Source organism: Sabethes cyaneus, chromosome 2, assembly GCF_943734655.1.
Source record: "Sabethes cyaneus chromosome 2, idSabCyanKW18_F2, whole genome shotgun sequence".
Lineage (NCBI taxonomy): Eukaryota > Metazoa > Arthropoda > Insecta > Diptera > Culicidae > Sabethes > Sabethes cyaneus.
In genome coordinates this window covers 109480809-109496691 of record NC_071354.1, presented here as the reverse complement: position 1 = coordinate 109496691, position 15883 = coordinate 109480809, and the positions used below count along the sequence as shown (strand labels likewise).

Genomic DNA, 15883 nt, shown 5'->3' with positions numbered 1-15883 from the left:
CACACACACACACACACACACACACACACACACACACACACACACACACACACACACACACACACAGAAAATGCACAGCTTTCGAAACTGAGTCGAATGGTATATAACATTCGGCCCGCAGGACCTTCTTTCCATTTCCGGTTTTCCAAGTGATTTCTATACCATTATACTATATATTTATATAGTAGAAAGGCAAAAATGGTAGCATTGTTTCATTAAAATGTTACCTGTAGGTTATGTAATAAGAACATTAACAATTGTTTAACTGATTAAACTGATAAAAAATTCAAGATTACCTCCCTTCTCATTGCTCAATACCGGGTAATGAGAAGGCTGATTCTTTAGCTGAGGTGGGTGTGATTGATGGCATTATTTACGATAAACCAATTGTTTATAACGAATTTTATAGTACTCTTCGTCAGAGGTCGCTCATTAGTTGGCAAACATCATGGAATATAGATGAGTTGGGACGATGGCTACATTCCATCATTCCTAAGGTAACGACGAAAGCATGGTTCAAGGGATTGAATGTAAGTGGAGATTTCATGATGTGATGTCTAGACTTATGTCCATTCACTACACGTTAAACACGCCACAAACACAGTGGTTACTCTCTACAAGCCCAATACGAATATTGGGCTTGTAGAGAGTGACTACTGTGTTTGTGGCGATGGCTTCCTCGACATCGAGCATGTTGAGTGGTCGTGTGCCAAATTATGTGATGCTAGATCTAAGCTAGCTGATTCCCTTCGGACCTGAGGAAGACAACCTAACGTTCCTGTACGAGATATTCTGGCTAGCCGAGATCTTTAGTATATGAGCCTCATATACGAATGCTGACATAAAGATTTAAAAAAAAATCTGCATTTAATTCTCAGATTATTTGTCCCACACCCCACTGTAATAATATCATGTACTGGAGAGAGCAGACATGACCCGAAGACAGTAAGACGCTATCCAGTACCAAAGAACGCCAATATGACTGCTATAGAATACCACACACTGCTAATGTATCTGCACTATCGCAAATTATACAAATACAATGAAACCCTTATCCACCGTTCCTAGCCCCCCCCCCTTCTATGTTAAGAAAACTGTAAGTACCTACTAGCCCCAGTAAATCGGGTGTATCGATCATACCTCCTAATATTGATGTAAGCAATGCTCCTCGTGTACTACTTTTATAAAAGCCTTGCGGCTCCTCTAAGCTACCGCAAACGAACCAAATCAAATAAATGAGATAAAAAAAAAACAACTAACTCCTACAATAAAAAAAATAAATGTCTCCATCCGGTTTTGCTACGAACACTATTCACATAGTATTTTGATTAAGATTGATTGCCTTATATTTACAAGGGCCATGCTACCGAGTCTCTTTGTGGGACTACCATCTTAGCTTTAGTATTGTGCCTGGCAGTTTAATTTGGATTATTTTCCCTAATGCCAATGTATATGCCGGAACGAAATAGCAACATTGCCGTTGTTGCTCTTTCTCTCTCTCTGACTACAGTAATTTCAGTATGTCGCAGTTCGGTGCAGTCCCAGTTTCAAACTGCAGAGTCCAGTCTGGTGGAAGTGCGGTATACTGAGACAGCACGCTTTTTAGTTCAGCCGCCCGCTCCGAGTCAGACGCCGTGGTGAGCCGCTTCTAACATGGAGTACACTCAAGTCTTTTTTCCCCGGGGACACGTGGTGTGTAAAATAAAACCGTTTAAAAAAACCGCGTTAATTCGAAAAATGTTGTAAAAAACCGCGTTAATTCAAAACTCGTCATAAAATAAATCGTGTTAATTCAAAATTCGACGTAAAAAACCGCGTTAATTCAATATCATCGAAAAAACCACTCGAATTTAAAAATCGCTGAAAAAAACCGCGTTAATTCAAAAATCGTCATAAAAAACCGGGCTAATTCAAAAATCGTCATAAAAAAACGCGTTAATTCAAAAATCGTAAAAATAAACCGTTTAAAAAGAGACTTGAGTGTACAGACGATGTACTCCTTACATGGAGTGTTCCACCTTACAGTGTATTCGCCATCAAGAGTCAAGAATTATGAAAATATAAAATATTTTATTTTGAACCTAAGCAAAGGGGCCCTATTCTCACAGTCACCCCACCTAAAAAATTTAGGTGAGGTGACAATTTGCGGTTCTCACAGTCACCTAGATGACCCCGCTCACCTCAAACGGGGAGCCGTTAGGTTAGGTGAGGTGACTGCGAGAATAGGGCGCGTGAAAGAAGTGAGGAGAGGTGAAGTGACTGTGAATATAGGGCCCGTAATTTAGGGATATTTTGTTATGGCCCCACTTTATTCGTAATCAATTTCTTACCTGTATGTGATCTTATATGAATATCGAGGTATGGCTTCCGACAAAACGTAGCTGGGCAATGTTCGCATATGAAAGGTCTGTGGTTGGCTGAAATAGACCAGATAACATTCAAATTAGCTTTTTACGCAACATCAACTATTATAAAAACTGTTAGCAAATATGTGATGTAATAAAAAATTCAAGATTACGTAAAAAGTATGAGTTGGGTGTGCAGTAGCACAACCAAAACAATCACTCCTTTCTGCTTCCAGTTACAGATAGCGTAGTTTTGCACTTCTCATTTTTCATAGCAGCTGACCATTTTTAAAATAATTTCCAAAATAACACGATAATTTTCCATATTCAATGTCAAAAGATATTTTTATGAGAATTCAAATGGTGTGATGCTTGTTCACGGTACGTACCGTTTTGATTCAAACTTCGGACACTCAAGCTATGCCGCAACTTTGTCCCAAGCGAAATGTTCGAAGGTATTATAATTTTATCTTATTAAGCAGCTCAGCAGCATGAAAATTTATTTTTATTTAACTGAAAAATGTTGAAATGACTAATAAAGTGCAGTTCAGTTTTGATTCAAACTTCGGATATTTTCATTCAAACTACAAATAGTTCTGTCTCAGACTTCAAACACGCGTATATATTGATGAAAATTAACGTCTATCGTGCAACTTAACTTAAATGAGTTTATATATTTTTTACCAAACATTTGCCTTTTCCATCCGCCTATCCATATGATTTAACTTTTCACACGTAAAAACATTTGAATCGATACTCAATAGTTACCTAGTTGATATTTGTTTTAAACTGAGCGAACGGCATTCAAAGCAAGTTCAATTTGTACAGCTTATAATCAGGACAATTTATTTTCGTAAGATAAGAACCTGAAAAATCTGATATTATTCGTGGTTGTTCGAAATTTGAATCGCTCGTGCAAAATGTGATTCAAATTTCGGACACTTAAACTTTCGTAATATCTTTAAAACAAACCATTTATCATTGTATTTCAACTTTGTTTTAGTTAATACATACCTTCCACGTTCCTAATAATCATAATAAGCAAATAAAATCGCTTTGAAATTAATAAAATAATGCTAACGAAAAAACAGCAATTTTTACGCAAAACACGAAGAGTACCATCAAACGAGGATACTATGAACTTTTTTCTATATATTTCAACTTCTACGATTAAGATATTTTACACCATACGTTATTCACTACGGTAAATTTACTCATATCTTTCGTAAACATTCTAAATACCTACGTAAAATATTGTCAGTATGCAATATTTACTTTTCGAGTTTACCTAGAATAACAAGTAAAATAGAGGTTTATATGCACAAAACGTAGCTACTTTGGAAATGCGCCTCATACCAAATTTTCATCCGGTAAAATTTTTTCATTTTTTAAGTAATTGGTATCTAACGATTAGTTATACTATTGTATACTAAATTAAATTTACAAAATCCTGTTAAAATTTGTTTGAAAGTAGGGAAACTTGAAGCTAATCACCTTTTTTTTATTTTGGGCCGAATTTGTTGTTGTTGTTATTGGTTTATTAGGACTTGTTAAACGCAAGGTGTTCATTGGAGCCCTTTTGGGCCTTTTGTTTTGTGTATTTCTAAAGTGTTTCGATAGATAAAGGAAAATAAGCCACCGATTTAACTAATCTAGCGCCCAATTTACTATCAGTACCGGAGACATCAGTACAGTTTGTAATTCTCAGCCTTGATTCATTGCACACTGAATAGCTTCTTTGAAGCCGCATTTTTGAAGGATTTGTGCACTGTACACTGAGGCAAATTTTCCGTATACTTTGTATGTGTGAAACTACATAAGTTTTTGCAATTTGATCTGACAAATAACATATGTGTGAGGCACATATGCATTTCATGCTAATAGTGTCCGAAGTTTGAGGTCGTCCAAAATTTGAATCAGAATGGTACCTATGTATAGCAGTTTTTGCAAAAAAGGGCATTTTACGCTAGTTTTTTTCGTCATAAACAAGTTATTTTCATGAGAAACCATGACAGAACGTTTCTTTGCGATACATGGTTGTTTCTTGACGTTTCGGTCAAATAAACGGCTTTTTATTCGAATTTTATAATGTAAAGGTGGAAATATTTGGATTCCGCTTAGGCTAGGTTCAAGTTTTTTTTTTCATCAAAGAAAAGATATTTTTACATGTATTCTAATAGTCTGGCATTTGTTTACAGCACACAAATTTTCGCGACGTTAGCGAAGAAAATTAGGGTAAAATGGCTTTATATGAAACTGCAGCAAGTGACAGCGCCAGCATGTCATGGGCTCAAAATTTGACATTGGGCCTAAATTAGACTGCTGGCAGTCAAGTGAAACGCAGTGGTGAAATGCTATTTCGTATCCACACACACGAGATGTTGGCGGCGAAAACATGGTTTTAGTGATATGCGTTATAAAACTGAGAAGCAAAAATATTTTTAAAACCGCTTTTTTATTTTTCTAACAGAAAACCAGCAGAAAAAACTGTAAGGCGAAATTTATATTAGAAATGGTTGTCTAGATTTCATGGGCGACGGCAAGCAGACATCTGGTAGATTCACGGTACTGCTAGGCAGCCATGTTTATGCAGTCAACATCTAACCAATTGCCTAAATGAGACAGCATGACACCGCTATACGTTCTGTTCGTTTCACTCTGCAAAGCCAGTATGCTGGCAGATGGGTATTATTTTTAAATCTTAGCCAGATTTTTGCAAATAATACCCACGCTGGCAGTAGATGTTGGCTACTGTCAAACACATATAGTAAGGATAGGGTTGCCAGTCCCTTGGGTAGATTGTCTGAAAAATTTTCACTGCCAGGCATTTGGATGGATTCCGACCGGCGCGCATGAGTATCCGACCTGGGCCTCTTACAAACTAACGGCAGATAAATAGGGTAGACACCTATTTTAATTGACCAAACTCGTGTTTTAGTCTTTGACCTTGAAATGCGGTCAGGCAATAATATTAATATTTTTTTGAAACGATCGTCTTTACAATTGATGGAGGGACGGTAGAGGAAAGTAACGAAATTTTTTTTTTGAGAAAGGAGGGGAAGGAGTGGAAAGGAAGGGGGGGTAACAGGTAGCTACGCTAAACAAGTTGTCGTTGTGACTCCTATCTTTTGTCCAATGCTGGAAGGTGCATGGGTCGAACTAAGCTATAATCAGAGATTATAACCGGATTTGAACCCACAACACCTGCCAGAGCGTGTGGCTCGCTGTACCCCCGTGTACCTTTAAACCATAGAGGCGCTGGACAAAAGAAGACTGCACAACCCTGGTAACTGGTATTTGGGTTATTTTTAGACAAACAGATTGTGCCTCTTCCTCCGTCAACTTTAGAAACTAACTTTTGTCGTCGTCCTGAAAGTAAAAACAAGTTAGAAGAAAACTTCTCGGTCGGTGGTTTCTAAAGTTGACGGAGGACAGAGGCTACCTCTGTATGCATAAGATGAGCAAAATGAAGCATGTAAAATCCCTGATTAATCGGTTCCTTGCCCTAGTTGGTTTAAAATATGTCTAATGTTCATCATGTCCACCAAACCTTTTGTCATTCGCACATTATGCCTATCATCCATTATGCCTAACGTTCATTTTGCTCAACTCCATTGTGTCTAATGTATTTATGTCTTAAGCTATTAGCAAACCAGTTATAAAATTAAGCTTATATAACAATTAAAAAGAGCAATTAATTCACTGTTGTTATGTGTCATTGTCTTAAATGCTCCATTCATTTTCAATCTATACCTATAAAGAAGGATTTCTGTCTGTCTGTCTGTCTGTCTGTCTGTCCTGTGTTCCTTATAGAATCAAAAACTACTGAACCAATCGGCGTGAAAATTTGCATGTAGAGGGTTTTGGGGCCAGGAAAGGTTTTAGTGATGGTTAGAGACCCCTCCTCCCACTAAGAGGGGGGCTCCCATACAAATGTAACACAAATTTCTGCATAACTCGAGAACTAATCAAGCAAATAAAACCAAATTTGGCATGTGGGTGTTTTCGGTGACAAGAATTTATTCTAGGGTAATTTGAGACCCCTCCCCTCTTTATAAGGGGAATTATAACTCCTCTCCCCTTTAAGAGGGGGGGTTTCCATACAAATTTCCTCATAACTCGAGAACTAATCAAGCAAATGGAACCAAATTTGGCATGTGAAAGTTTTCGAGGGCAAGAAAATTTTCTATGTTGAATTAGGACCCCTCCTCACTTTAAGAGGGGGGGCTCCTGTACAAATGAAATACCAATTTCCTCATAACTCGAGAACTAATCAAGTAAATGGAACCAAATTTGGCATGTGTGTGTTTTTGGAGACAAATTTTTTTTCTATGATGAATTGGGACCCCTCCCCACTTTAAGTGGGGGGGGGGCTCCTATACAAACGAAATACAAATTTCCTTATAACTCGAGAGCTAATCCAGCAAATGGAACCAAATTTGGCATGTAGGTGTTTTTGGAGGCAAGAATTTTTTCTATGATGAATAAGAACCTCTCCCCACTTTAGGAGGGGGGGCTCCTATAATAATGAAATACAAATTTCCTCATAACTCGAGTACTAATCAAGCAAATAGAACCAAATTTGGCATGTGGGTGTTTTCGGTGACAAGAATTTATTCTATGGTAAATTGAGACCCCTCCCTCTTTATAAGGGGAATTGTAACTCCTCTCTCCTTTAAGAGGGGGGGCTTCCATACAAATTTCCTCATAACTCGAGAACTAATCAAGCAAATGGAACCAAATTTGGCATGTGAAGGTTTTCGAGGGCAGGAAAATTTTCTACGGTGAATTAGGACCCCTCCCCACTCTAAGAGGGGGGGCTCCTGTACAAATGAAATACAAATTTCCTCATAACTCGAGAACTAATCAAGCGAATTGAACCAAATTTGGCATATGTGTGTTTTTGGAGACAATTTTTTTTCAATTATGAATTGGGACCCCTCCCCACTTTAGGAGGGGGGGTCCTATACAAACGAAATACAAATTTCCTCATAACTCGAGAACTAATCCAGCAAATGGAACCAAATTTGGCGTGTAGGTGTTTTAGGAGGCAAGAATTTTTTCTGTGATGAATTAGGACCTCTTCCCACATTAGGAGGGGGGGCTCCAATACAAATGAAATACAAATTTCCCCATAACTCGAGAACTAATCAAGCAAATAGAACCAAATTCGGCATGTGGAGGTTTTTGGAGGCAAAAATATTTTCTACGGTGAATTAGGATCCTTCCACACTTCAAGAGGGGGGGCTTCTACACAAATGAAATACAAATTTCCTCATAATTCGAGAACTAATCAAGCAAATGGAACCATATTTGGCATGTGGGTGTTTTTGGAGGCAACCATTTTTCCCATTATGAATTAGGACTTCTTACCTTTTTAGGAGGGGGGGGGGGGCTCCCATTCAAATGAAATACAAATTTCCTCATAATTCGAGAACTAATCAAGCAAATGGAACCAAATTTGGCATGTGAGAGTTTTAGATGGCAGAATTTTTTTTTGTGGTGTATTACGACCCCTTTCCCTTTTAAGAGGGTGGGCTCCCATACAAATGAAATACAAATTTCCTTATAATTTTAGTACTAATCAAGCAAATGGAACCAAATTTAGCATGTAGGAGATCTTTGAGTCTTGAATTTATTTTATGATAGTTAGAGACCTCTCACCCCTGTGGTAGGGGGATATGGACTCTCATACAAATAAAATAGAAATTTTTGCGAAACTCAAAAACTAATCCAACTCGAGAAATTCGAGACTCTTCCATAAAACATTAAGCAATAACAAGACCACAAAAACTATCTATAGTAACACTAGATCATTCAGGACGAGCCGGTCGCGAGTGTTGCCGGTGACCCGCCGTCGGAAGCGCCGCCCACTGGGGGGCTTGCAAAACTCGAGATAGTGACAAAGATCATCCGAGATTCATGATTTATGTACAACACAGGTTAATTTGTGGCAATACGAAGTTTGTCGGTTCAGCTAGTAAAATATACAAAAAAGAAACTTTGGTTTGCACTTTAATTTTTACTCGATTTGCTTTCTTGGTAAATGACGAATATATTTTTTCAATTTGTCATTTTCGATTTAGCTGAAACTAGGTATGTAAGTCGCTTTTTATGATATATAATTTTTTTTAACATTTCGGCAGCTTTCGCAAAAAGGCCCATTCAAAAATGGTACTAATAAATAAAATATTTTATATTGGAACTAGCTGACCCGACAAACTTCGTATTGCCACAAATTAACCTGTGTTGTACATAAATCATGAATCTCGGATGATCTTTGTCACTATCTCGAGTTTTGCAAGCCCCCCAGTGGGCGGCGCTTCCGACGGCGGGTCACCGGCAACACTCGCGACCGGCTCGTTCTGAATGATCTAGTGTTACTATAGATAGTTTTTGTGGTCTTGTTATTGATTAATGTTTTATGGAAGAGTCTCGAATTTCTCGAGTTGGATTAGTTTTTGAGTTTCGCAAAAATTTCTGTTTTATTTGTATAAGAGTCCATATCCCCCTACCACAGGAGTGAGAGGTCTCTAACTATCATAAAATAAATTCAAGACTCAAAAATCTCCTACATGCTAAATTTGGTTCCATTTGCTTGATTAGTACTCAAATTATAAGGAAATTTGTATTTCATTTGTATGGGAGCCTCCCCCCCCCCGCCTAAAAAGGTAAGAAGTCCTAATTCATCATGGGAAAAATGGTTGCCTCCAAAAACACCCACATGCCAAATATGGTTCCATTTGCTTGATTAGTTCTCGAATTATGAGGAAATTTGTATTTCATTTGTGTAGAAGCCCCCCCTCTTGAAGTGTGGAAGGATCCTAATTCACCGTAGAAAATATTTTTGCCTCCAAAAACCTCCACATGCCGAATTTGGTTCTATTTGCTTGATTAGTTCTCGAGTTATGGGGAAATTTGTATTTCATTTGTATTGGAGCCCCCCCTCCTAATGTGGAAAGAGGTCCTAATTCATCACAGAAAAAATTCTTGCCTCCAAAAACACCTACACGCCAAATTTGGTTCCATTTGCTGGATTAGTTCTCGAGTTATGAGGAAATTTGTATTTCGTTTGTATAGGACCCCCCCTCCTAAAGTGGGGAGGGGTCCCAATTCATCATTGAAAAAAAAATTGTCTCCAAAAACACACACATGCCAAATTTGGTTCAATTCGCTTGATTAGTTCTCGAGTTATGAGGAAATTTGTATTTCATTTGTACAGGAGCCCCCCCTCTTAAAGTGAGGAGGGGTCCTAATTCAACATAGAAAATTTTCTTGCTCTCGAAAACCTTCACATGCCAAAGTTGGTTCCATTTGCTTGATTAGTTCTCGAGTTATGAGGAAATTTGTATGGAAGCCCCCCCTCTTAAAGGGGAGAGGAGTTACAATTCCCCTTATAAAGAGGAAGGGGTCTCAATTTCCCATAGAATAAATTCTTGTCACCGAAAACACCCACATGCCACATTTGGTTCTATTTGCTTGATTAGTTCTCAAGTTATGAGGAAATTTGTATTTCATTTGTATAGGAGCCCCCCCTCCTAAAGTGGGGAGAGGTTCTTATTCATCATAGAAAACATTTTTGCCTCCAAAAACACCTACATGCCAAATTTGGTTCCATTTGCTGGATTAGCTCTCGAGTTATAAGGAAATTTGTATTTCGTTTGTATAGGAGCCCCCCCCCCTCTTAAAGTGGGGAGGGGTCCCAATTCATCATAGAAAAAAATTTTGTCTTCAAAAACACACACATGCCAAATTTGGTTCCATTTGCTTGATTAGTTCTCGAGTTATGAGGAAATTGGTATTTCATTTGTACAGGAGCCCCCCCTCTTAAAGTGAGGAGGGGTCCTAATTCAACATAGAAAATTTTCTTGCCCTCGAAAACCTTCACATGCCAAATTTGGTTCCATTTGCTTGATTAGTTCTCGAGTTATGAGGAAATTTGTATGGAAACCCCCCCCTCTTAAAGGGGAGAGGAGTTATAATTCCCCTTATAAAGAGGGGAGGGGTCTCAAATTACCCTAGAATAAATTCTTGTCACCGAAAACACCTACATGCCAAATTTGGTTCTATTTGCTTGATTAGTTCTCGAGTTATGCAGAAATTTGTGTTTCATTTGTATGGGAGCCCCCCCCTCTTAGTGGGGGGAGGGGTCTCTAACCATCACTAAAACCTTTCCTGGCCCCAAAAACCTCTACATGCAAATTTTCACGCCGATTGGTTCAGTAGTTTTTGATTCTATAAGGAACACAGGACAGACAGACAGACAGACAGACAGACAGACAGACAGACAGACAGACAGACAGACAGACAGACAGACAGACAGACAGACAGACAGACAGACAGACAGACAGACAGACAGACAGACAGACAGACAGACAGACAGACAGACAGACAGACAGACAGACAGACAGACAGACAGACAGACAGACAGACAGACAGACAGACAGACAGACAGACAGACAGACAGACAGACAGACAGACAGACAGACAGACAGACAGACAGACAGACAGACAGACAGACAGACAGACAGACAGACAGACAGACAGACAGACAGACAGACAGACAGACAGACAGACAGACAGACAGACAGACAGACAGACAGACAGACAGACAGACAGACAGACAGACAGACAGACAGACAGACAGACAGACAGACAGACAGACAGACAGACAGACAGACAGACAGACAGACAGACAGACAGACAGACAGACAGACAGACAGACAGACAGACAGACAGACAGACAGACAGACAGACAGACAGACAGACAGACAGACAGACAGACAGACAGACAGACAGACAGACAGACAGACAGACAGACAGACAGACAGACAGACAGACAGACAGACAGACAGACAGACAGACAGACAGACAGACAGACAGACAGACAGACAGACAGACAGACAGACAGACAGACAGACAGACAGACAGACAGACAGACAGACAGACAGACAGACAGACAGACAGACAGACAGACAGACAGACAGACAGACAGACAGACAGACAGACAGACAGACAGACAGACAGACAGACAGACAGACAGACAGACAGACAGACAGACAGACAGACAGACAGACAGACAGACAGACAGACAGACAGACAGACAGACAGACAGACAGACAGACAGACAGACAGACAGACAGACAGACAGACAGACAGACAGACAGACAGACAGACAGACAGACAGACAGACAGACAGACAGACAGACAGACAGACAGACAGACAGACAGACAGACAGACAGACAGACAGACAGACAGACAGACAGACAGACAGACAGACAGACAGACAGACAGACAGACAGACAGACAGACAGACAGACAGACAGACAGACAGACAGACAGACAGACAGACAGACAGACAGACAGACAGACAGACAGACAGACAGACAGACAGACAGACAGACAGACAGACAGACAGACAGACAGACAGACAGACAGACAGACAGACAGACAGACAGACAGACAGACAGACAGACAGACAGACAGACAGACAGACAGACAGACAGACAGACAGACAGACAGACAGACAGACAGACAGACAGACAGACAGACAGACAGACAGACAGACAGACAGACAGACAGACAGACAGACAGACAGACAGACAGACAGACAGACAGACAGACAGACAGACAGACAGACAGACAGACAGACAGACAGACAGACAGACAGACAGACAGACAGACAGACAGACAGACAGACAGACAGACAGACAGACAGACAGACAGACAGACAGACAGACAGACAGACAGACAGACAGACAGACAGACAGACAGACAGACAGACAGACAGACAGACAGACAGACAGACAGACAGACAGACAGACAGACAGACAGACAGACAGACAGACAGACAGACAGACAGACAGACAGACAGACAGACAGACAGACAGACAGACAGACAGACAGACAGACAGACAGACAGACAGACAGACAGACAGACAGACAGACAGACAGACAGACAGACAGACAGACAGACAGACAGACAGACAGACAGACAGACAGACAGACAGACAGACAGACAGACAGACAGACAGACAGACAGACAGACAGACAGACAGACAGACAGACAGACAGACAGACAGACAGACAGACAGACAGACAGACAGACAGACAGACAGACAGACAGACAGACAGACAGACAGACAGACAGACAGACAGACAGACAGACAGACAGACAGACAGACAGACAGACAGACAGACAGACAGACAGACAGACAGACAGACAGACAGACAGACAGACAGACAGACAGACAGACAGACAGACAGACAGACAGACAGACAGACAGACAGACAGACAGACAGACAGACAGACAGACAGACAGACAGACAGACAGACAGACAGACAGACAGACAGACAGACAGACAGACAGACAGACAGACAGACAGACAGACAGACAGACAGACAGACAGACAGACAGACAGACAGACAGACAGACAGACAGACAGACAGACAGACAGACAGACAGACAGACAGACAGACAGACAGACAGACAGACAGACAGACAGACAGACAGACAGACAGACAGACAGACAGACAGACAGACAGACAGACAGACAGACAGACAGACAGACAGACAGACAGACAGACAGACAGACAGACAGACAGACAGACAGACAGACAGACAGACAGACAGACAGACAGACAGACAGACAGACAGACAGACAGACAGACAGACAGACAGACAGACAGACAGACAGACAGACAGACAGACAGACAGACAGACAGACAGACAGACAGACAGACAGACAGACAGACAGACAGACAGACAGACAGACAGACAGACAGACAGACAGACAGACAGACAGACAGACAGACAGACAGACAGACAGACAGACAGACAGACAGACAGACAGACAGACAGACAGACAGACAGACAGACAGACAGACAGACAGACAGACAGACAGACAGACAGACAGACAGACAGACAGACAGACAGACAGACAGACAGACAGACAGACAGACAGACAGACAGACAGACAGACAGACAGACAGACAGACAGACAGACAGACAGACAGACAGACAGACAGACAGACAGACAGACAGACAGACAGACAGACAGACAGACAGACAGACAGACAGACAGACAGACAGACAGACAGACAGACAGACAGACAGACAGACAGACAGACAGACAGACAGACAGACAGACAGACAGACAGACAGACAGACAGACAGACAGACAGACAGACAGACAGACAGACAGACAGACAGACAGACAGACAGACAGACAGACAGACAGACAGACAGACAGACAGACAGACAGACAGACAGACAGACAGACAGACAGACAGACAGACAGACAGACAGACAGACAGACAGACAGACAGACAGACAGACAGACAGACAGACAGACAGACAGACAGACAGACAGACAGACAGACAGACAGACAGACAGACAGACAGACAGACAGACAGACAGACAGACAGACAGACAGACAGACAGACAGACAGACAGACAGACAGACAGACAGACAGACAGACAGACAGACAGACAGACAGACAGACAGACAGACAGACAGACAGACAGACAGACAGACAGACAGACAGACAGACAGACAGACAGACAGACAGACAGACAGACAGACAGACAGACAGACAGACAGACAGACAGACAGACAGACAGACAGACAGACAGACAGACAGACAGACAGACAGACAGACAGACAGACAGACAGACAGACAGACAGACAGACAGACAGACAGACAGACAGACAGACAGACAGACAGACAGACAGACAGACAGACAGACAGACAGACAGACAGACAGACAGACAGACAGACAGACAGACAGACAGACAGACAGACAGACAGACAGACAGACAGACAGACAGACAGACAGACAGACAGACAGACAGACAGACAGACAGACAGACAGACAGACAGACAGACAGACAGACAGACAGACAGACAGACAGACAGACAGACAGACAGACAGACAGACAGACAGACAGACAGACAGACAGACAGACAGACAGACAGACAGACAGACAGACAGACAGACAGACAGACAGACAGACAGACAGACAGACAGACAGACAGACAGACAGACAGACAGACAGACAGACAGACAGACAGACAGACAGACAGACAGACAGACAGACAGACAGACAGACAGACAGACAGACAGACAGACAGACAGACAGACAGACAGACAGACAGACAGACAGACAGACAGACAGACAGACAGACAGACAGACAGACAGACAGACAGACAGACAGACAGACAGACAGACAGACAGACAGACAGACAGACAGACAGACAGACAGACAGACAGACAGACAGACAGACAGACAGACAGACAGACAGACAGACAGACAGACAGACAGACAGACAGACAGACAGACAGACAGACAGACAGACAGACAGACAGACAGACAGACAGACAGACAGACAGACAGACAGACAGACAGACAGACAGACAGACAGACAGACAGACAGACAGACAGACAGACAGACAGACAGACAGACAGACAGACAGACAGACAGACAGACAGACAGACAGACAGACAGACAGACAGACAGACAGACAGACAGACAGACAGACAGACAGACAGACAGACAGACAGACAGACAGACAGACAGACAGACAGACAGACAGACAGACAGACAGACAGACAGACAGACAGACAGACAGACAGACAGACAGACAGACAGACAGACAGACAGACAGACAGACAGACAGACAGACAGACAGACAGACAGACAGACAGACAGACAGACAGACAGACAGACAGACAGACAGACAGACAGACAGACAGACAGACAGACAGACAGACAGACAGACAGACAGACAGACAGACAGACAGACAGACAGACAGACAGACAGACAGACAGACAGACAGACAGACAGACAGACAGACAGACAGACAGACAGACAGACAGACAGACAGACAGACAGACAGACAGACAGACAGACAGACAGACAGACAGACAGACAGACAGACAGACAGACAGACAGACAGACAGACAGACAGACAGACAGACAGACAGACAGACAGACAGACAGACAGACAGACAGACAGACAGACAGACAGACAGACAGACAGACAGACAGACAGACAGACAGACAGACAGACAGACAGACAGACAGACAGACAGACAGACAGACAGACAGACAGACAGACAGACAGACAGACAGACAGACAGACAGACAGACAGACAGACAGACAGACAGACAGACAGACAGACAGACAGACAGACAGACAGACAGACAGACAGACAGACAGACAGACAGACAGACAGACAGACAGACAGACAGACAGACAGACAGACAGACAGACAGACAGACAGACAGACAGACAGACAGACAGACAGACAGACAGACAGACAGACAGACAGACAGACAGACAGACAGACAGACAGACAGACAGACAGACAGACAGACAGACAGACAGACAGACAGACAGACAGACAGACAGACAGACAGACAGACAGACAGACAGACAGACAGACAGACAGACAGACAGACAGACAGACAGACAGACAGACAGACAGACAGACAGACAGACAGACAGACAGACAGACAGACAGACA

General features: G+C 42.1%; 1 protein-coding gene across 2 annotated transcripts in view; it reads right to left on the bottom strand.

Moving 5' to 3' along the window:
- LOC128734052 (zinc finger protein OZF-like) overlaps positions 1-15883 on the bottom strand; it is a 164667-nt gene that overhangs the window by 41177 nt on the left and 107607 nt on the right. For both annotated transcript variants that reach the window (XM_053828033.1, XM_053828034.1), the window contains one exon: positions 2331-2417. In XM_053828033.1, the coding sequence (XP_053684008.1) occupies positions 2331-2417 (87 nt within the window). The remainder of the gene's footprint in view (positions 1-2330; positions 2418-15883) is intronic.